The sequence below is a fragment of the Physeter macrocephalus genome, chromosome 13 (genome assembly GCF_002837175.3).
Source record: "Physeter macrocephalus isolate SW-GA chromosome 13, ASM283717v5, whole genome shotgun sequence".
NCBI classification, from domain to species: domain Eukaryota; kingdom Metazoa; phylum Chordata; class Mammalia; order Artiodactyla; family Physeteridae; genus Physeter; species Physeter macrocephalus.
The window spans coordinates 63,472,107-63,496,590 of record NC_041226.1 but is presented as its reverse complement, the minus strand read 5'-3'; the positions used below and the strand labels follow the sequence as shown (position 1 = coordinate 63,496,590).

The window sequence follows — 24,484 nt, the reverse complement described above, 5'->3', positions numbered from 1 at the left end:
GGTCCCCAACCCCTGGTCCACAGCCTGTTAGGAACCAGGCCGCACAGCAGGAGGTGAGCGAAACCTCATCTGCCGCTCCCCACGGCTCCCCATCACTCGCATTACCTCCTGAACCATCCCCCACCTCCCGGAAAAAATTGTTTTCCATGAAACCCGTGCCTGGTGCCAAAAAGGTTGGGGACTGCTGTTGTACATGACATTTTGGATAGCCAAAATCTCACTTTGGAGGCAGTTGTTTTGATGGTGCAGATACTCCTCGTTTTCTTTCCCCCCCACTGAATAAAGCAATGCTATTTCATTGATCCTCTAAATAAGTCATAGAGAGCCAGATGGAGGCTGGGAAAGAACCCCCAGAAAAGCCTCTGCATGAGCTTAGATTGCCCACAACTATTTACCCTCTTTTGTCTCTCGTCTCACTCCCCACTCTGCCATAGAAGGGACTCCAGGGGGCTTCCAGCCCCTCAAGCCCCAGCCACTGCCACACTTCGCAGCTCAGGACGATGACTAACCAGGAGGGCTGAATCCAGTTACCTTGTAAGCAACAGACCGATTATATCACACACCACAAGGGGGCATCTTCCCATTCTCCAAGAAGGTTAATGAAGTCAAGGCTAAGAGAAAATACTGATCCGTCTGAGTGTGATGGATGGTTAAGTAAAAGACCTAGTCTCCTTCCACATCGCGTGCCTTTTTCTAGGAAACACGGACTTCCTCCAATGGACCTAAGAACTGTGCTAGCTCCTCCTAGAACCTGATTTCCTTTTTTCTAAAGAAATGTTACTGGTTCCCAGAGATGTAGGAATGTTTTTCAGAATGCCAATGCTGCCCATTTTTTGTAAAATGCACATTAGGCAAGCAGTTCATTGATAAACCCGTTTTCTGAGTTATTTGAGTGCTATTTCGAGAATGTTAAATAAAAACTCCCTTTTCCAGATATGCATTTCTCCAAGGAGCTTTAGGGGAAATTACTGAATTATTTCAGTAATTCAGTTTTATATTATAACTGTATATCAGTTTTCCTACATGGTCTTCTAGCTGGGCTCTCCATTAGGGAAATCAACTTGAAAACCAAAGAGATAGGAGAAATTTAATATCGGCTAATGAAATGAATTTCTCAATTCATCTCTTTGCTTTTTCCAAGGAGATTCAACCAAACAGGCTTTCAAAAAAATTTAATATGTTGTCTTCCTTTTATTAAATCAACTCTGAGCAATTAGCCAAAAGCATTATGGAAGAGAAGTCCAGCTCTACCTTCTGAATCCCACTGGGTAACCTGACTGAACCTACTGTTCAGGACTCATCAAAAAGCAGCAGCATTATTAAGATGCATGTGAAATCGTTGGGGAAATGGCATATTATATGTTTATCTCTTTAGTACTGATTTGCTCAGTTAATCTTACACTCTTGATTTTCTCCCTTTTATTGAATTGGTAAGTATTTATATGCTGTCTGTATATCACCCTTAGCAAAATGGCTAGTGCCACATGTTCTTCTAAATTTTATAGAAAAAGAGCCTTGGACTTTCTGCTCACTGCAGCACTCTCTTCATAAATATTATTCTGAATTACTTAAATAGAATTGTTATATGCTTATTGTTTATTTTATATTCTTATTGTCATTTAGAAAAGAGCATGCAATACTTATGAATAAAATTTTTAAATAAGATAAGCTAATTACTAATACAATCCCTATATTCTGTCACCACATATATTTCCATATCTTTCAAATGTGTCTTTCCCTATGGCCATAACCACCATTCTCTCTGGCTATGTCTCCTGCCTTCTGAATTACTAAAACTGCCTCTGTAGGGACACCATTGCTGCTCTACCCAGATCCCCTGGAGTCCTTTCCCCCCATTTGGTGTGCCTCTTTCAGCATCTGCATGCTTTCTTGCAGCTGTGCTAGTCAGCTGTCTTCAGAGGACTGCCCTGGTCTGCTCGACTGTGTCACCCACAGATGAGGAGAGCTGGCAGTGCCAGGGGGTTTACATCTCTCTGGGGAGGACCCGCAGCAGGTGGATGACTGGCTGGCAGGAGCATGAGGGCCCAGCCACCTTGCTTTGAGGTCAAACACTGAAGTACTGTTTGCTCTCAAGGCTCCCATGGGGATCAGGATGCACCTGGGACTCTGCCTGAGAATGTACCCTCTCAAGGCTTCTTTTCCCTCCTGTCTTGCTTCCCCAACTTCCTGACAGGTCTCCTCAGGCAGCACTGCCTTCACAAATCATTGATACAAAGTCCTCACCTTTGAGCCAGCTTCTGGGGTCCAGACCTAAGACTTAAGCAGCTCTTGGCAGGAAACTGCCCTCAGCAGGAAACCCCCTTTTGTCTTGTCACTTTAGCAAGGCTACACTGTAACTAACTTTTTTTTTTTTTTTTTTTTTTTTTTTTTTGTGGTACGCGGGCCTCTCACTGTTGCAGCCTCTCCCGTTGCGGAGCACAGGCTCCGGACGTGCAGGCCCAGCGGCCATGGCTCACGGGCCCAGCCGCTCCATCACTTCGTTCTTAACAATGAATGATATGCTCAATCTTGGCCACAAATTTATCCTATTGATGTGTGTGGCATAATTTCTCTAGAATGAACTTATTGAGTATTATAACCCAGCATAAGAAAGGAAACAACTCCTATGATCCCCACATGTGGTACAAATTCACTTGATATTCATTTCTTCAAAATTTGAAGGCATTATATTGATCTCAACCAACTGCAGGTCTCTGAAATGAATATTCTATATGGGGATCTTAGCATTTTCACACACTGATCACTGCTATACTCTGTTTATTCTCAAGGAAAAAGCAGCTAATAGCTCGGAATTGTAACATTCATTAGAACTTGACTTTACATTGAAGCCATCTTAGATTACTGAACTGCTGAATTTTTGAAACATATCCATTAATGCTTTGAAAAAATTATATCACAAAATTACTACAAAAATCCAATTTGGTTAGAAATGAAATGTAAAAATAGCGCTTTTATTTCAAAAAAGAATTACAGAAAGAAAGCTATAATGGCTCATAGTTCTAACATCACTATAACATCTGTTTCCATTAAATATAAATAAATACAATGGAAATATAAAGCCTCCCCAGTACTTTAAATATATTAGCAGTTTTCATATAACTGTCCAGAAATATTCTATGTGGAATGAATGTCAGTACTTTTATTTATGCAAAGCTTTTGATAAAATATTTAATATCCAACTTTTAACTTTTTTATTGGAGTATAGCTGCTTTACACTGTTGTATCAGTTTCTGCCATACAGCAAAGTGAATCAGCCATGCATAGACATATATCCCCTCTTTTTTGGGATTTCCTTCCCATTTAGGTCACCACAGAGCACCGAGTAGAGTTCCCTGTGCTATACAGTAGGTTCTCATTAGTTACCTATTTTATACATAGCAGTGTATATATGTCAATCCCAATCTCCCAATTCATCCCAACCCCCCCCTTGATATGCATACGTTTGTTCTCTGTCTGTATCTATTTTTACTTGAAATTATTCCACTTTAGCAGATATAAATATGCATCATTTTCACTGCCACATAATATTCCATTGTCAATATACCATGATCAGTTAACTAGATATGATGGATATTTATATTTCAGCATTGACTTTGCATTGAAAAAAAAATCCTGTTCTAAATTTATTTCAAGAACTGGCTGAGCCATGAATGAAATTACAAATTTAAATTATATTTTAAAAAATGTCAAAGTACACATGAGAGTTTTCTCAGGATCAAACAGAAAAGAAATAACACCCCATCAGCTTACTCTGAAGCATTAGGGAATAAAGTTTTGGGAGAGTTCAATGAGATGATTCTTGTGAAACCTCAGCTGAGCGCTATAAAATCATTTGGGCTAAAAATATTCATTTGGGAAGTAGCCTAGAGATGGTGGTAAGGAACCAGTGAGTGAGGTTCATCTGCTGGCCCAGAGAAGCAAGGGAATAGGTTGGTGACCCATGAGATAGGGACAAAAGAGGGGAAAAAAAAAACACACCCTCAAAAAAGGGAAAATGTCAGCTAAGGTGATGAGCTAGAAGGGCTGTTTGAGAAAAAATTAAGCAAAGTGAAAGGTGTCCACAGGAGAGTGAAGTCACATAGGGCCCTTAGAAGCAGCTGACAAACAGGAGGCTGGGTGGTACAGAAAAGGGAAGACAGGAGCTGGAAGCAAGTGAGAATAATGAGAATTGCTCACTTTCTTTACCAGAAATGTGGACACTTCCCAAGGAGGGTTCTTGCTAAAGATGAGCTTTCTTTATTCATAAACCATGAATGAGGTCTTAAAACATATATCATGTTAAAGAAAATATATTTTTGAGTTGAACACTCTCCTTCTAAAAAGTTTTCCCAAATCATTGATTTCTCCAACAGTATTTCCTATTATACAAACCTCAGACCAAATAGAGAGGAATGGGACAAATTGAAACTAAGGTTCCTGCAGTTCTAGAATCAAATGTATAATGTAATGTGATATATTAAATATATTTATATTCTACACTAACTTGTTCATTAATCATGAAATTCTCATTAGCCCTTGTAGAAAAATTGTTAATACACAAAAATATTCAATTCCAGTGTGAACAATGTGAAAAGAGAAAGTATAAGTCAAAGTAGAATTTAATTACTAGGTCTAAGTGGCAGAAATCTTATTAACATGAATACTGTAAGAATTCAAAATACTATGCATGCTATGATTGCGCTCAGTAAAGGCAAGACAAATATATTTAAGAATACATTTCAGCATCCAAGGGGCATAACGAAAAAAGAACACTAGCCATGTCAGCCAGATTTTTTATTTAAATTTAAGTATAGTTCCTGCCTTCAATAATTATTTTCTGTGAAATCAAAGACTCCCTATGAGATATTTCGATGTAAACTACAAGTAATCATTTAATATATCAGGAATGCAACCTTTAACTATAATGAATATGATCACACAGAAATAAACAGTTTTTACTACATAAATTTATATTAATATTAATTACAGTATGTTTATCATAGTAAATTGAATTTGCTAAAGGGCACTTTAAATGAACTCATCATTCTAGTGGTAACTAAACTACCTATCTTTATACAGAGTAGGTGTGATTATAAATCAGAAAGTTTATCACTTTACCTTTTAGCAGATTGCTCAAAATAAAATACACAAAAACATTTGAATCCAAACACAGCACAGGTCTACAATCTATGGTAATCACCAGCATTGGAAAATCAAAGGACTAATTCCCGGCCAATTGTATTGACCAACACTATTGTTACAGAGGGAGAATCTAGGACTTTTTCAAACTCAGGTAATTACTTGCAAGCACAGCCAGTTATAGGAAGTGAAGGAAAATAAACTCTAGAAATTCTAGATGGTGAGGAAAAAAAGGTGAAAAATTTCACTCCTGAGCTTGAGAACAATTGACAACATACAAATAAACAATGCCTCAAACAGACACACATAAAAGTACCAGCCCTCTTTCCCTCTCCCTCTCTCTCTCTCTCTGTCTCTCACACACACTCATACACTAAGAGACAATTGTAGGACGAACATATTAATGCTGCTGTGACATATATCCACATAACAAATCTTTGCATAGGTATTCACATTTCACTGAATTTCCTCTTTCTAATACTCATAAAGTTAAAAAAAAAGATATCTGAGAAACAAGACAAATTGGCTAGAAGTTAAGTAATACTTCACTGAAAAAGTGGGATTTTGGGTAAGCCATAGATAGAAAAGACGAGAGAACTTTCAGAACACCACAGAATGCTATCATATTTCTAAAATGTCAAAAAGAATCAAACTTATTTTTGGCAAACTAAAGAGAAGGAATTAATGTATCCTCTAACCTGTGTGGCCAAGTTAAAACTGAAGTAATGCATTCAAGAACTAGGAAAAGAAAGCAAGGATGAAAGTGGCCGTTATGTTTTCACAGACCACTACACATAAAATACCTTTTTACTATATCTTCTCCATTCCAGCACGGCAGTCCGTCACCAGCCGCTAATTCATTAGCACAAAGTTGATCAGCCAGGCCTCCATAGAATGTCCTGTACAGTCGAAGGCTGTTGATAAATTCTCTGAATGGAAAAAAACAAAGAAAACAATTAAACCCAAAAATCCATAATAAATGCCAATATAAACTGCACAATTTGTTATGCATAATGTTTCAAATGTAACTTAAAATTTTCTCTATTTTCATATATTTTCAATACTTTTCTAACAAGACAAAAACTACATTTTTTAAAAAATGTATTCAAATTTATTCTTTACATAGAAGCTTTCACTGGGTATGAACTTTATATAACTCCAGGTCCAAGAAGCTGTGAATAGTATATGCATACACATATACACACACACACACACACACACACACACACACACACACAACACACAACTTTAGCTTCCCTAAAAGCCCTCACTAGCTACTGGCATCTAAACCAGTGATACTAATTACTTTTCCATATAGAAATGTCAGGGGCTTAGAACAAGCTGACTGACTGCTTACTGATGAAAAGTTTAGTAGACTTGGGTGATTTTCCCATGTGGGTCTTCTCTTTGGGGTCTAAGAACATCAAATAATATGTCTTTACTAAATATGAGAGAACCCAGGTATGTAACACACTTCAGAAGCATGAAAATAAAAGTTATTGGAGGGAGTAATATTTAATACATTTATTAAGTTTTTTCCCTCTCATACTATTGGGTTGGCCAAAAAGATCGTTTGGATTTTTCCTGTAAAACCTGAACGAACTTTTTGGCCAACCCAATATTTCCCCTTTCACCATCAATTATGGAAAGGGAAAATTCAACAAAAAAGCAGTTTTTAAATTTAGAAATCCAAGACTTTGGAGTTTTAAAACCAAGGCTTTGAGGTCTCAAGAACTTGAGTTTTAGCATTTCAAAAGACCAAGTCCTAAAGCTCTGAACTTTTTAACATAAACAATTGTTTTGGGGGAAAAGAAAAGAAAAGCCACTAGCCTGATCCAGAGGAAATGCCCCCTCTGGACTAAAAGGCAGGGAGAGGAGATGGAAACGTTGGCAGGAAAGCAAACTTCAGAAACTTGTGGGGTGAGTAATTAAAATATAGCAATTATGAAACTGCATTCTCCATTGATACTTTTAAAATGATTTCTTTAAAAATGAAATTAAAGAGCAGGGGTGTCTATAAATTATAGCTGGAATAAACAATTTTAAAAAATTAAATCTAATTTTGACAGCACTAATGCTCAACCGTTTCAACTTGTAATTCTCTCTCTTACTGGTTTTCAAAGAACTGTAGAAACTGCTGGAGTTGTAAATAACCACTGCTCTGTTGGAAGGATAAATATAACTTTCAAATAGGTAAGATCTGCAATCATAGAGAAGATCAGAAGTTCCCATGGCAAGTGGCTGGTGAGTATTTAATCAAATTTTTAGCAAAGCCTGACCGGACAAGTGGTAACAAAATGGTTGCAGGAAGCACAAATCTCTAACTCATGCTCAATCAAAAAAAAAAAAAAAAGATGATGCTTTATTTTCTCACTAGCACAGTTAAATGTTTATCTATATTTTATCGATTTCCTCTACTAGAAAATAAGTCTCTCCTTGATGGCTGTGTTCCACTAACTGAAATGCATGATCAAACATCAATTCTCATGCTGCAGCTACGAAAACATAATTGATGACATTGACTGGTTCTTTCTTAGAGAGGTGGGGTTTAATGAACAGGAAGATGTATGGCTCCTGTCCTGAATTCGATTCACTATAAATGACCACATGTTTGAAATCAAAGAATCCTTTAGAAATGAAGAGGCCTGGCACAAATGGCTGAAAATGTTGAGACCTTCAAATTGATCAAGTAAAACTGAATAGATAATTTTTGGCCCCCAAACCTCCTACTTCACTCTGGGTAAATGGTGTCTTTGTTTCATTTCTCCCTTCACAACCAATCGATCATAAGGGGGAAAGTTCACATCTTTCTTTTCCAGTTCCCTTTCCCAATGCTACTGCCATTGCCTTAGCTCAAGCCTTGATCATCTTTCTCTGGAATTACTGTACCAGGAGAGCATATGTCCCATCAGTTCCTTTAACAATCACCTCCCATCCTCCACGAGAGCCACCTATAGAAATTCAAATCTGGTAGTCCACAGATTACGCCACGTACTTGCTTAAAGCTATCAATGGCTCTCTATTCTCTACAGCATGAAATCCAAACTTCTTAGAAAGCTATATAAGGTACCCTCTCATCTCAATTTCAGCAACAACCCAAACCACACTTTCGGGTTCCACAAAAGTGAGATGCTTACTGTTCTCTAAACTTACTTCCATGCCTTTGCCTGCGTTCTCTCTGAAAGAATCGTCTCCTCGAAGATTTCCATTCATTCCATAAACCATCGGCTATCAATTATTTGTCACAAAATACTAAACACGATGGAGTGCCAAACTCTGTGTTGGCGCTAGGGATTCATAGCTAAAGAAAACAGTCCCTGCCTTCTAAGAATGCACATTTGGTAAAAAATTCACAATAATAATACAGTATTAATAAGTAGTGTCACATTTGAAGACAGAGAAAGAATCAGGAGATAAGAAGATAACATTTCAGTGTTCCATGCAAAAAACAAAAACAAAAAAAAACACCCACAAACCAAGAAGCAAACAACAACAACAAAAATCCAGGATAAACAAAGGTAAAGAGGAACATTGTGTATTCAGAGACTCATACAGTTAGTTTAGCTAGTAAGGAGTGTGCTTATGGGAATCACAGTCAAAGGCAGGAAGAGGCCAGATTATAATCAGCCTTGTTGATCGTCATAAGATGTTTCAGTTTTATTCAGGTGGTGAGAGCCATTAATTTTTCCAGCAAGCAAGTGACATCATCATCATCGCAGTATTGTGGAAACCGAAAAGCAGTGAGGTCACTTAGGGGACTATAAGCAAGTCCAAAGGGAGAAGTATGAGGATGGGGAAAAAAACCTTCCAGCCAACGTCGGGAAAGTGATAGATTTGAAAAACATTAGGAATCTAGAATTGACAGGTAAAGCAAAGGTTTTAAGATAACTTCTAATCGTCTTCCCCTCCCCAATCAGGTGAACTACCCTTTGAGGGTAGCTTTGTCTTTGTGAGTTGCCCTGGGTTCTAGTCATGTACGCAGAAGTGATGTTTGTTCCCTCCAGGCTTAAGCTTTAAGGGCCAACGTGGCTTTGCCAGCTTCTGTTTCCCTCTCCCGTGATGGCAGGCAATGTTTCAGATGGCAGCTGCTCTGTAACTCTGAGGCTTCAAGCCAGAGCAGCCTCAACTTGCGCAGCAGCCCTGCTGGTCTGAAATGGGCACAGGTTGGGAACAAAAACAATTTTTTTGGTTCTAAACCAATGATAGGTTGAGGTGTTTTGCTACCACATCACAACCTAGTCTCTCTTAACTGATACAAAGATAAGAAAAACAAATGAATAACTGATGGATCATAAGTTCTGAAAAGAAGAGAGGGGAAGGATTATGGAAAACAGAGCGGTTAGCTTTGGAGCAAATTCCCTGAGACTAAAAGAATGGAAGAAAGTCCACGTGAATGTTGAAATACGGTTTGATCTGTGAGGATAGAAATTGAGCAGAGAACGTACTTTGGAACTCTATATCTGTGCTTGGCAGTTTTGAAGTCACAGGAATTAAGACTAGTGTTGCAAAAAGGGGTTGCGTTGAAGGACCAGGAGATCTATACTGGATATAGAAAAATAATAATAATAGTTGAAATGAAGGGCTCAAATAACTAGAAGCCATAGTGAGGTTAAAAACATTTACCTACTGCCACAGCTCCAGTGAATGTTGATCATGAGAAAAGAATCCATACTTCAGCTCCCAGCTTAATGCTCAGCCTACTTTCAGAAAAAAAAAAGAAAAGAAAAAATGCACCAGGCCCTCCTTTTCCAGTTGTACATGAAATGTCACAACGAATAAAACATTATATTCTTTGGATGATTCAAAATTTAAGTTGCTGGAAGGGTGACTATTTCCATACATTTATTTTTCTACAGTCATGAGAATATTTCCAGTTAAAATTAGGAGAAAAATAAATTTAAGAAAAATAAATTTAAATAACTTTAAATTACGGGACCCACTCCTAGAGCCTCCAGCTAATTATCCTTGAGGAGCTGTGTTACGTACATGTTGTTTGCTCATCTTGGTCTTAAGACTTCTCAAGAATACAGAAATCAAACATAATTATTAAGAGTAACACTCCGAAAATATTTTTTAAAGAGGAAAACGTGCTTTGTCAGAATATTTATTCAAAGCCTATATGTCAGGGCCACATGTGAATTTATAATTTCTCATTTGGGATTACAACAGTCTAACAAAGGATTTCTCTGACGACGTCTGCCCTCCCAGCTTCCCTTCAATGCATGCCCCAAGTTCTTACCAGAATTCGCTCCAGAAAACAGCCATAACACTTTCCTGCTTTAAAATCCTAAGCATTCAGGTAAAATGTCTTACCGTGGCTCATCATCTCTCTACTCTTTGCCCCTTAGTTGTCCTTGACACTCCCCCTTCTCTCCAGTCTCACACCCCAGCCAAAACCACACACTCATATTGACTAAGAAATCTCAATATTTACTGCATAAGATGCCACATTTTCTTCTCCCCAGAATGGCCTTCCCTCCCACTTCTCTCTGTCAACCATCTACCCATCCTTCAAAATCCAGCTTTATCCTCATCTCCTCCCTAACTCCTTGCCTGACCAGCCTGTGATGCTTCTGTTGGTCTATCCGTTTCTCACGCCACACCTGCCATCCGTTTTACAGCCCTGGTTATCTGGTATTATATTTTGCTGTCTGTATATCTGCCTCCCTGATTAAAGGGTGCATTCTCTAAAGACAAGAGCCACGTCTGCTTTATATCCCCAGGGTCTGGACCACAGTGTGGTACCCCACAGGCACCTAACAAATTCTTGTTGAATTGGCCCCAGATGCGGTGTTAGTTTTTAACAACTTCCAGAATTAGACGTTTCTACATGAAACACAATTTTAAAAAACGATAATGACAATTTAAAGTCTTCAAAGAGCACAGCTGACTTGGGGAACTTTAAATTACGGGACCCGCTCCTAGATTGTGGAGCTATATCAGAAAGACCTTCCTAGAAAATGGAAGAAATCTAAAAGGCAGGACTACAGGCTGTGCCAGATTCTACTAAACAGGTTCAAGGCAGATTCTATATTATATATAGAACATATATAGAGAGAATATATATAAATATTCTTATGGAGAGAATATAGAAGATCTCACAGAAAAACCCGAATGATCTTTTGGGCCAACCCAATATATATGTGATGCTGAAGTTAACATGTAGTGACACATTAACATTTAGTCACACTGTGGTGTAAGACAGCCATTATAGTTAATATATCACAGGTATACTACATTATAAAGACAAGAGTTAGAAAGAGCCTTAAAGATGGTCTGATCCAGTAGTGCTCTGTCCTAAATGCACTCTATCATCACCAAGGAAACATAAACTGTATGCCTAGATTTCTCCCTCAGACATTCAGATTTTGTGCTCGGGGTAGGAACCAGGGATCTGTGTTTTTCTGAAAGCTTCCTACAGGATACTAATGTGCAGCCTCTTATTTTATAACTAAGGAAAGTTAAAAACCAAAGAAGTGGAAGGACTTGTGAAAAGTGACTAAGTTAGTTATATATTAAGTTAGTTATTTAGTCAAGCATTTAGTTAATGCAGACCTTGACATCGTTGTTTCATTAATTAATAAAAATGCCATCACTTTGCAGTATCGGGCAGATATTAGATATGTGACAAATCAAAGTCGAATGACTCTTTATAGAAAAGAGTATTTCCCTCTGTTTTAAAAAATTTTACAGAAATAATCACGCTTTTCACAGAACACAGTAGTAGACTGGTAGACAGATAGAAAACAGATACATCAGTTCTGCCTGCCAAAATCTGCACTTAGAAAGCAACATGTTTAGACAGGATTTATCTGTATCTCTTTACCAATTTGAAAGACCTGGTGCAGGAAGCAGGGAGAGGAGAAAATTCTGATCTCTGGCTAATGAACAGCTTTGCACACTGTGCTAGCACAGGAAAGAGGAAAAAGGCTGGAACACAATTGCTCATTCATAGCTTCCAGCCTTGCTTGCCCTGAGCTGACTGACTGGAGAGGAACATGGACCAACATAGTTAGTGCTTCCTTGCTTCCCATGCCCTGGAGGCCTACAGTGCCAGAAAGTCTCCTGATCTGTCACGTGGCAAAAAAAAAAAAAAAAAAAAAAAAAAGATAGAAAAGAAAGAAAGGAAATGCAATTCACCCTGAAGTAATCATTTCTAGTTTTGTTGACACAGGAATGTCCAGTTACTACTCTAAAACCAAGTGACACTTTCGACTGGCTTTACCATTATCATTTGACTTTAATCATTTTTAATAACAAAAGTAACATATCTTTTGGTGAACAGGCAAATAACTAAAAGGCACATGAAGAATAAGTTCATATCTGTCCCTCCACAGTGTTTCCATCCTCCCTCCTGAGGTAACAAATGTTAACAGCCTGGGGTGCTTTCTTCAGTTTCCTCTTTGTGCACCCTAACACATAACCAAAAACAGACAGAAAAGACAGAGACAGAGATGGTTTGGTTTTACAAAACTAGGACCAAGCTATACACGTACATGCAATTGGCTCTTCTCACTTGACAATATATCATGAACCCTTTTCAGGTTAATAAATCTAGGAGTTACTTGTTTTTATACAGCTGTATAATATTCCAAAACCTGGATATAGCAACTCTAGCATAATTTATCAAAATAGTCCACTAAGCCAATTTTTACTTTTTAATTTATAAGGCTGACATGTTTCTCACACGTATGGTTTAAAGGGTGACAACGGCGTGTTTCAAACTTTGCTGATTTTCTAGAGAGCTGTTTTCACTTAAGCATATGGCTCCAATCTACATTTGATTTTGCATTTCATTTCATGAGACGTTGCTGGAAACAGAGCTATGTTCAAAAGTCATACCTCTCAGTCTTAGGTCTTCATCTAGTGGGCATTTGTTTCCATTTTAAAACATTTATCAACTGTTACATAGAACACTTCCTCGCCTTTTTTTCCCTTGAACATGATATAAAAGACTATTTCTAACTTTGAGCAAAGTTGCTTATCTGGAAAAGTGTTGGAGAAGAACCTGATTTTCGAATGGAACTTTTCTCTGTGGAATGTTTCAGACCACACGTTTCTGTATTTAATGACATATATTGATTTTTTTCAGCCCTCACATCAGTCCACACATAATACAGAACCCAAATTAAAAGCAGTGCCTCGCACACACTGTTTGAAAATATCTGTAGAACAAAGGTCAAATGTGCAGTTTGCTGGTTAATGGCCTGAGGCAGAGCTAAGGTTAATATGGCACTAATGAACAGGCTCAAACCTGTGGACGTGTCTGACCACGGTTGTCAAACAGGAGACATTTAAAGTGTCAGTCTCCTGCCCCGCATAGGCAATACATAATCACATGTTTCTGGATAAGGGCTATTTTCTCTGGCAATTCTGAATCTGTATTTCATCATTTGACTTAATTCTCAACGAAGTCATTCTATTTGACAAAATATTTGTATAGATCTTGAGAAGGGATTTCTAAAGATTTCTTTAGATTTCTGTTCTATGGCAATAATGGTTCTCGTTGTAAATGCTTGAAAATAATTAAATACATGCAGGCAGATGGGCTACAGGGAGACTGAAATCTAGCTTCTTGGTCCCTTTCTATACAGGCTTCATGATTCCTGGAGAGATGCGGGGAGAGGGTGAAGGTAGCACTAAGAAGCAAAGCAATAAATGGCACCAGGGAGTTTAATCACAGATGGAAATGTGTTTCAAGCACATTGCATTCATATTTGATTAAAAAAGAAAATACTGTTTTTTTCTAAAAGAGTAACTCATAAAGTCTGCTCTCTGAACCCGCTGCTCAGGATGGAAGCTGTGACCTCAGAATCGGCCCTATTCTCCTAGAGAAGGATTTTCTTTCTTCTGACTAAATGATTCCAGGTTTTTTCCCTCCTGGTAGGAAGGCTTCTTGTTCATGAGATGGGATTTCCCTTCCTTCACAGATTTACTGTGCTTTCTCAACAGAGCTGAAGGTGTTAAGATGGGCTGTAGACTGGGGTGGGGGGCGCAGGGAAAATGATGGGAAAAAGCACTGGAAACATGCTAACATCCTCCCATCCTCTCTGCAGAGGATTCTTTTCCAACAGGTGCTGTGTGTTTAAGGCTCCCTAGTGGTGATTTTATACCAGCCCTGAGCTGGACATTCATAACCATCTATACAATTAGTATAGACTCTTCTATTCTCACTTTTCAATATCCCTCAAACCCAACGCATTACCATTTAATGTCCCAGTAAAAAAGCACCCTTTCTGAAAGCATCCTCCTCTAAAAGAGTGATTTAAGCCTGATGTCAAAACTAGGTTTTCAAAACAAGCTCTCACCTCATTTTCCCATGTTGTAAAAAAGTCCCTCAAAAAGCACCAACTCTGTTCTCCATTAAAAAGGACTTTAAACAAAGACCTTAACTCATTTATAAAAATGAGCACAGAACCAAACATCCAATATTTAAACAAATCAGATGGTATTAAACTGAGCATCCATCCCAAAGGAGGTGTGATGTTCTCTCCTACCTCATAACTTTGTTCATTTTCATTAAAATATGTAATTATTTGTTCAGTTATACTAGTTTCAGGAAGCATGCTATTAATCTTCCAATAGAAAAAGTGCCTAGGACCTGACTGGGTCAAGACCAATGAGAAGGTTTAGCCAAACAGAATATTTGCAAATCTAGTGATTCTAATATAGGTCATTTATACGAAGAAACATTATACCTGTATTTTGAGATTCAGGATTTTAGGCCAAATCTTGAATGTTACTCTCTTTTGCAGTAAGGTATTTTCTGTGGTTGCTAACATTTTAACTATAAACTCCATGACTTAGGGGATAAGAAAACATTCTGGACAATATTTTCCTCTCTCAGCATCAGAACATTAATGAACTACTTTCACTTTGATAGTCTGCCAATAAATGGCAGACTATCCTCATTCCTTCTTTTCTTTTTTTTTTTATTTAATGACTTCAGTCAGATATTCCTGGTTACCTCCCATCCACAAACTTGTCTAACTGATAGACAATATATGCCTGGTACAAATTATTCTTATTTGCATTTTCACTTACTGTATACCTCTCAATGCATATATTTGTGTTCCTGGATTCCGATATTAAGACAGGCTTTAGGGTCAAGAAATGTATAGTTAACCAGGTTCAAAGAAAATGAGTTCTTTTAGTCTTCAATTAGATTTCTATTATTCTAGTAATTCTCATTTTGGAAAAAAATTACTCTTGAATATCACATGTAACCCAGGTATTATTGTATGCCCAACTTCTGAAAGGTGGCATAGAATATTGCTGACCAGGGTTGAACAATACATCATTATTATACATAATCACATTTACCCAATTATGACATCTAAAATACTGTCCCTCAAATCTCACAAACCATGCTGTGACAAATAAACCAGAAATTTTCTTTAAAAAAAAATAATAAAATAAAATACTGTCCCTATGATCAGAATTAAAGTAATTCCATGCTTCCATTATGATTATTCATATGTACTTTGTGTACACAAGGCTTAGCTTACATTGGAAAAGGTAGACAAACCAAATACAATAAAGATAATAAATCCTTTGGATTCACTCACTTTGCAGGACCCCAAAGTTGCAGTGTTGCATGTTTAACAAGATTCTTGCTGAAGGAGGGTCAAACCAACACAGCTAAAGGAGCACCTTAGACTGTTAATCTTCAAAAGTCATCAAACAGAATCAATCAATTAGAAGAAAATTTGATCTGTAAGTTTATGAATATGGGCCTAAATAAAAAGAATTATCCCAAAACTACCTTAAAACTTTCATCAGTTGCACTTCTAAGCAAAAGATTCCACAGTTGATTCTGGAGACCATGGTATGGCCTGGAAATGGTTGACATAAATTGGTATCTTGAAGATGAGAAAAATCAAAAAAAGCAGAGCCTCTGTTAAATGATATAATCTACTCTAGAAACACGTTTCTTCTGTTTTGAGCACAATTATGGAGAAATTGGCAGCTTTGTTATTTCTATTCAATATACAACTGGATAAAAAAATATGAATATCTCTTGATTCTGCCTGCTCCCCATTTTTCCCTCTTATCTGTATGCATGATTTGGACAGTTCAAATGCCAATGATAGATTTAAAATGATGGAATACTCTTTGCAACAGAAAACCAAGAGAAAGAAAGTGCTTGAAGCACTCATGATGCTTCTGAGTACAATTACTTTTGCTACTTTAGTAAAAGACATGAGCCTCACTCATCATCCTGATGTAGGCCCCATAGATTCTGCTAAAAATTCTGAAGTATCTTTTATACACTTCTATAAAAATCATCAATTTCAATACGACACATATTTAAAATCCTCCTCACCGCTTAAAAATTTTGAGTGAAAAAAATGTGAGCTGAATTTGGGGCTCTTTTCAACTTTTCAGAGGTTCACTGACTTTCCAAAGGATAATGGATAAAAGATTCACTTTTTGTGAGAAGGAAGGACGGGAGGGAGGAAGGGAGGAAGGTTGCTTTCAGGTATATTAGACAGGGAAAATTGCATTCACAGTTTGGTTTTCTTGATGGGGGATATCTTGAGCCATATAAATGAGATAACCCTATAGTCATGATTATAAATACTACTGAAAACCTTCTAAGCTCATCTGGCAAAGCTGCTGTTTCCTGGGAAACAGAAGGTTTTTGGAGAACCAGTTAGAAAAATGTCCAAATTAAAGGACATTTTTCCTATGGCTGAGAAATATACTTTATTCTTCTTTCTGTAGTGAGAAATTTGGGGAGATTTTGACTCACATTAACTTAAATTTGACAGTCTCAATATTACAGATGTTGCAAATTAACTTGAGGTCCAGAGCATTATGGACCATCGATGTAAATAACTTGAAGAATTTAGAATAAATCTCATATTCCCTGATATAAGCCTATCCTCATCTAAGCAAGGAAGCTATGAGTGCTAATTGCAGACACTGATAACCACATAAGTTTGCTTTCTGTCGTTTTCAATCATTGTTACCATCAAAACAAAAAGCGAGCAGCATCCACTGGACACCAAACCTCTAAGACCATCACAATTTCAACTTCTAGTTTATACCAGGTACTTGGAGCCATCTCTCCTTTCAACACAAATACTGCAGAATATTAGCTAATTGCCCATTGTTTGGATTTAGTTTCAGATATTCCATGAAATGGTCATTAATTTTTTCCACGAACATCTACAAAATAAGAGCAAACCCAGTTTAAAGTCTTTGTTCATGAACTTTCTTGTTCTGGGAAGTTTTTAGCAGATTCTCAGTGGGATACATGACCCACAAAAGGTTAAGCACCACTAGCCTAAACTTTTGCCACATGTTTGCTCTGCCTTCTGGCATTCCTTCTTCCCGTGTGCCTGGGTTTTGACCCGTGGGGTCCTGCCCCGCATTATTCATGTAGGGCTTGACGCTAGCCTGCCTTGCCCTCACGTTTTCTTAGCCCTGCTCTGGCCTGGCCTCTGGCCCCTCATCCAAAGCCTCACCTTGGCCTGCCCTGCCCTAGGTGCCCTCACTGCCACAACTCACTAAGCACCGCTTTAAATTAAACAGAAATGTTCTCATTGAAGGGAACATGGCCTTTATTTTAGTAACTTAAACTTACAGATAATAAATAACAATGGCACCTCAAAGAAGCACTAACTTCCTTTTAGGAAACAGATTGGATATTGCTTTCTCCAGTCCTACAAATGATATTAAATTTTTCTCAAAGAGTTGACTTTTCCCTGACCCATGGATATTTTCATCCACTGAGTATGTGTATACACAATTCATTAAGCCCAGTCTATCAATACTGATTTACCCATGTAAACAAATACATTTACCCAAACACACGCACAGCAAGAATTTTAAAAATTAATTGTGGTTTCAATAATAAAGTATTTTACTAAATAAGGTTTAACAACGTAGCTATGAATTCATGTATTTTAAGCCAACTGATTCTACTTAATATGAACCTTTTGAGCTATCTTGGCAGTCATCCTAAATAACGTTAACTGTTCTTCATTCAGTATATGTTTAAAGATTTTTCCTATTGTAATTTAATTATTTTTAACCACATCACTGTGTTCTTCTGTGATGTACGGGGTAACAATTAATTTGCTTTCATAGACAGACCCATCCTGAATAAGAATGATGCCGACTCATTCCTCTCCTTAAACTATGCAATTTCAAGTGTCCTCTTTAGTTCCCATCCTCAATAAATAAAATTCTTCATGTTCCAAGTGGTAAAATTTTCATCCAAATCAAGATTTAATAATCACATTAGAATAAAAATGGAACTTCCCATTGATACAATATCCCAAATAAGTTCTGAAGAGAAAACTAAGAGAAACAAAAACTCATAAAACAATTTAAATTACATTTTGTTTCCAACATTGAAAATCTATTATTTCTAAAAATTCTCCTTTCCCCACCTTCATATCAAAATCACCTCTGACATTAAAAATACTTTACTTTTACTGAGACCTAAGTCTTTATTACCCCAATACACACGCACACATACAGCCCACCCCTTAATCTGCATATTCTTAAATGAGAGGCTCGGCTAATTGGGAATGCTAGCTGGAGAACAGATGGGGCACTGATGTTGAGACTCTGTCTTAATTTATTGTCCTGGGGTTTTCCTTATTACCCACTTAGCTGGCACAGCCACACCGCTTTGAAATAATAATGTACAGCTAATTATCACTGATTTAAGCTTGCTAATAGCTTACTCTTACCAGCTAACTTCAAGCAATCAAGCAGAGAGCAGGAACTGCCATAGGGAAAGCACTCTGCCTGGGCTGGTTTAGACAGCTATATGAGGGCAGTGTCCTTTACAGCTGTGTTGACTTGGTTTCTGCCCCAAAATAAGGCTAAATAGTGATGCTTTGCTAGATGTTTAAAGCCTTTTCCTTGCCTTTCTCAACTTTCAGAGAACTTTGTAACTGGTATGTATCAATCACTCCAAGTCTTCAATCAGCTCATTACCATCATGCTACATACATGGGAAAAGCTGGGTAGACTGAATAAGTACATCTCCAAAATGTGATTAAAATAGTAATAAACTATAGTTTAGCTCCTTTTTCCAGACTCTACCAACAAGTTTAGCACAACCCTTAGATCCAGAGACAGATTTTAATATGTAAATTTCCTTCTTCAAATTTTACAAATAGGACAAGAAGGCAATGCGTTCAACAGAAAGGTTCCCCATGAATTCAGAAGAAGTGGGAGAAAAAAAAACAAAATAAAAGAAGTTAGGAACTTAGGAATATATAGAGAAATATCTATATTTATGATAGGAGACTATACTTCTGCCTTAGTTTACATTTATTCTGCATTTATTTTAGGAACTTCTTCAGACATCTCTAGGTCAGATTTCCTAGAGGCAGTGTCTGACACAGCAATGTGGATGCAGGTGACTCACTGAGGGATGCTCTTAAGAGAGAGGTAGTGAAGGAAGCCAGATAGAGTGGGGAGAAGAAGTTAAGCAATGATGTTGTCTCATCTTCAGCCAGATTCCACAAGGAGTGCTGCAGTGTGAATTTCACCACATATTTGGTCCTACCACCTTGAGCAGGGGGCAAGCCCCGTAGGCTCCTGTGTCAGTCAGTCATTGCCTGCAAGCTGCCACCGACGGGGTGAGGTAGGTGGGAGTTTACCCCCCTCACCCATGTGGAGGAGATGGTGTTACAGCCACTCTCCAGGATGAGCCCCAGTAATCTTTCCCTTCCTGCCTCTGTGCAGTCCCCCTCTACACTGAATAGAACTGACTTATATAACTTTTAGGATATTGTAAAAGTGACGGTGTGGGACTTCGGAGGCTGGATCATTATAAGAAACTACAGCTTCTGCCTTGCTTTCTCTCGGATTGCTTACACCGAGGGAAACCAGCCACAACGTGGTGAGAAAACTCAAGCAGTCCTATGGAGAGGTCATTGTGACAAGAAACCAAGGCCTCCTGCAACAGCCATGTGAGTGAGCTATCTTGGAAGATGATACTCCACTAAAGCCTTCAAATGACTATGGCCCCAGTTGACTTCTTGACAGCAATCTCCCAGAGACCCTGAGCCAAAACCCCACAGCTAAGCAGCTCCCAAATTCCTGATCCACAGAAAGTTACATAATAAATGCTTATTTTTGCTTTAAGCCACTAAGGTTTGGAGTGATTTGTTAGGTAGCAATAGATAATAAACACAGAAGGCTCCTATCTGTTGAGGTCAATTCCCCAGATAATAAGGCAGCTGTGCATTATCAGCAGCCAGGACACAGCAACCAAGAAGCAGATAAAAAGGACAGGTAAAGGGATGCAAGCAGGGCACCAGCAACATCCACTACCTTAGTTACCTTTCACATTAAATGTTTCCATTAAACCCTTCATACTCCTTAATACAGTGTCATGCCATGAATTATTATTAATTATGACTTGGACATTTACAGTTTTAAAAAATGTATCTGGCAACACCTTGAAATTTTAGGCCTAGTAAAAATATTCTTCAAAAGTGAAGATATGTTCAATCAAACAATAGCTGAGAAAACTCATCACTAGTAATAAGCAATGAAAGATGTACTAAGGCTAAAGCAAAGATTCTAGATGAACACACAGAAATGAAAAAAAAAAAGTGCCAGAAAGAATAAAATAGGTAATTATAGGTAAATATTGACTACTTAAAGACAACAATAACAGTAATGTCTTGGGGGTTGTTAAAATGTTGGTAGAAGTAAGATTTGTTGACAAAAATAGCACAAAAGCTAGGAAGAGAGTAATAGAATGAAACTGTTTTGAGGTACTTATATTGTTCAATGAAGTGGTAAAACTTTTAAAGTAGATGGTAAAAAAATTAAAAGTGCATATTTTAATCTCTATGATAGCCATTGAGAATACTGAAGAAACACAAATCTAAAATGCTTTGAAGATAAAAAAATAATAAATACCAGCTAAACTCAAAAGAAGGCAAGAAAGGAGGAATAAAAAAAATGGTATAAAGGGATAACAAAAACAAGATGGTAGCCTTAACCCCAACTACTATTTCAGTATATTATATATCACTGTAAAACACTGTAGAACCAACCTAAAATTGAGTCATTTACGTCAAGGACAAAATGAAGATGGTCAATGTAGGTACATAAAGGAAACTTAACCTAACCTTACAGAAATTTACAGCTCTTCTCAGAAATTGGCAGAGGACACCAGCCAATCCCCAAACACCAAGTCTGTCCATGCCATCTCTGGACTTCTTATTCCCCTAACTCAGCTACCCTGATCCAAATAAGAAAGAAGACCAGTAGCCAAACAATTACCTGAAAAAGCCAAATAACTTCCATATTTATACCATAAAAATCCCTTAGTCTGTGAGCAAATCAGAGCTCACTACTCCCATAGCTTTGAGTTTCCCGGTTTGCAGGTTGAAATCCTTGCAATAAACTCATCTTTCTGTTTTGTTTTTTTTTTTAATTCAGTAGAGTTTGGTTTTTGAACCATGCACTAGACATTCCAATTAAAAAACAAAAACTGATTAATCACCTCTTAATAAATATTGTTGGTTACCCCTGCCAAAGGTCAAATTATTTATGTCAACAGCGGTTATATAAACCTCAAAAGAATTGTTTGAATAAAGGAATCTATATAAACTTAACTCTTACTCTGCCACAAAGACCTGAAAAAAATGTATGTTTTAAACCAGGTGCCATAAATCTACCAAAATTTAAAACAGAAATTTTTATAAGATATACCAATAAAGAAATTAAATCTAAAGTAAATTATGACAATATAATTTTTAAAGACTATGACTTATTTATATGTAAAAACAGTTTAAAGTTTTAGTAAATAGAATAGTGCTTATTTTTCATTTACATGGTAAGACAGTGTCAGAGATACTGATGCATTTTACAACTAGAACTATACTGGATATGAGCAAGAGTTTCTCTCGGATACATCCTAAAAAGGTAGACTGTAGTGCATAGAGTATATGAGTTTTACCAGGTACAGCAAGCCTCTTGCCAGAACAGCTGTACCAGTGCACCATGTGATCATCCACAGAGAAAACCCAGTCCCATGAACAGACTGACCATTAGAAATGGAGTACAAAAAAGTAGCCACATATAGCATTATAAACATATCTTTGTCTGAATCAATCTTTGTATTCAATATAACCCTAATCAGAACTCAAGAGATTATAAAATATATTTGAAAAAAATAATTCTACAAACATCTAACGAATTTTGAAAAACAGTAGATAAAGGGCTTACAAGATTTAAGAAAATCTTTAAGAGCAAAAGAGAAAAAAGAAAAAACAAAACAAAAACCCAGTAAACAGAGCAATTTCAGAGAGAGCTTATAAACAGGCCAGTGTATCTATCTAAGGGAACTTGGAATGGATATGAAGTTAAAAAAAATAAATAAATGAGAAAAGGAAAAGGATGGATTGTTTTAGAGCAACCCTTGAAATCTGCCTCAGAATTTGGAAAATTTAAGTTGGAACTTTACGTCCTATATGACATATATAAAGATACAGTCTCTACATATATTAACAATGTGAGAAACAAAACTATAATGCTAGTATGAAAAAGAATAGCAGACTATCCTTTTGAATTGACACAGGCAAGAAATTTTTAAACAAGACAACATTTTATAAACTCAATTTCTGTTTAACAAAGATCACCTTAAGTTACACATCAACTCACTTATTTACATTTAACTGAACTATGATCTTAGATAGAAAATGTTTGCAAAGTCTAAAACTGACAAACAATATATAGAACATAAAAAGAAACTCCTATAAGTGGTTAAGTTAAATTTAAAAAGGAATCTAGTAGGAAACTGAGCTCACAGAAAAAAAGGAAACAAGAGAAAACAAGAGAAACAAGATTTTAGGAAATAAAAAATTTAAAACTATATTAGTTTGTATTAGTTAACTTATATAACTATTATTAAACTATATTAGTTAATAAATTGATTAGAGTGATAAGGAAATAGCTCACCCATGAAATAAGAGATCTGAATTAACAAAAATGTAAAGTACAAGAAAAAGAAATGTCAGTTTATTTGCCGCAAAAAGAATTCTCAGTCTCTCACCTAGTTCCTAATCCCAGCTTCTGAGCACCTTCACTATACTAAGGCTGGGTTCTCTTGAGAAAGATCCCTGCACAAGCCCAACAGTTATGCAGCATAAAGCTTTCTTCCCATCTTTCCTTAAGGGTCCTGTGGCCCTTTTGCTTCCCAGGAATAGAGACCAGCTCTCAGTTAACTTTAGTCCTAAAGACCCAAAATGCCATTCTACTCTGTCTGTCTAAATGGGGCTCATAGAGGTCAAACTGAAACGGAGCAGGACCCTATGATCCCTGCCCCGCATGTTCTCAGTCTGGCTTTTGTCTGTGAAAAAAACTTGGGCAAAGAATAAGATTAATCAGAGAAGTGAGAAAATGCAGAAACAAAGGAAAACAGTCCAACAACACTAAATAGTATAGTTTAGTCATTAAGCATAGTTAAGGACCTTTAGTTCCTTTTCATGGGCTATATAGATGATATTCTGAGCGGTATCCTGGGAGCTGTTTTGTAGAGATTGACACCCTCACCAGGTGGAAGAGGTGAACTACGTGATGACCAGGCTGTAGCCATGACATAAGCTGCCATAATTCCGAGAACTGGCCTCAAAGAAATGGGAACAAACTAACCCTGGAACTGAAGATTAACTGTACTTAAAACAATCAAGATGACGCTGGTCAGACCACCACATGACAAATTTCAAGATGACGGTCAGAGCTGACTGCTGTTTCTGCATGGAGCCCCCTCCCTCCATCTACAAAAGCTCTTGCCCACTGATTGTCAGTGGGGGTGGGGGGACAGTCGGCCTTTGGACAGGATTCCACCCTCCCCACCATTGCCAGCATCCAATATAAAGCAAGCTTTCCTTTCCACCAACCCTGCCTCTTTATTGACTTCTGAGTGGCAAGCAGCCAGACCCCACTTTCAGTTACAAAATGAAAATGAAATTTTAGGCTCAGTCTGTCTCACACTGGGCCCAGTGAACCCACAGAAGTGCGTCTGTTTCACGCTTCTCAATATGTCTTTGGAAGAGACATACACTTCCCTTGCACAGTCCCCACAATGGCTCCTCAACTCATGGAGTGAGAGCCAAACTGAAATCCCTAAAACTACCTCTTGTACAAAAAATAGTAAAACAGGAGAATATCACAGCTGTTTTTGTTCTGGTACCAATTCCAGTACGTGGAGAGGAAGTGAGGGTCCCCATACCAACAAGAAGCAATTTTCCCACAGCAGCAGCATATCTAAAAACCCAATTCAGGGCTTCCCTGGTGGTGCAGTGGTTGCGCATCCGCCTGCCGATGCAGGGGAACCGGGTTCGCGCCCCGGTCC

The 24,484-nt window shown here is 37.6% G+C and overlaps 1 protein-coding gene across 1 annotated transcript in view; it reads right to left on the bottom strand.

Moving 5' to 3' along the window:
• GPC5 (glypican 5) overlaps positions 1 to 24,484 on the bottom strand; it is a 1,397,564-nt gene that overhangs the window by 1,061,543 nt on the left and 311,537 nt on the right. The window contains exon 5 of the mRNA XM_024123206.1: positions 5,943 to 6,068. Within this exon, the coding sequence (XP_023978974.1) occupies positions 5,943 to 6,068 (126 nt within the window). The remainder of the gene's footprint in view (positions 1 to 5,942; positions 6,069 to 24,484) is intronic.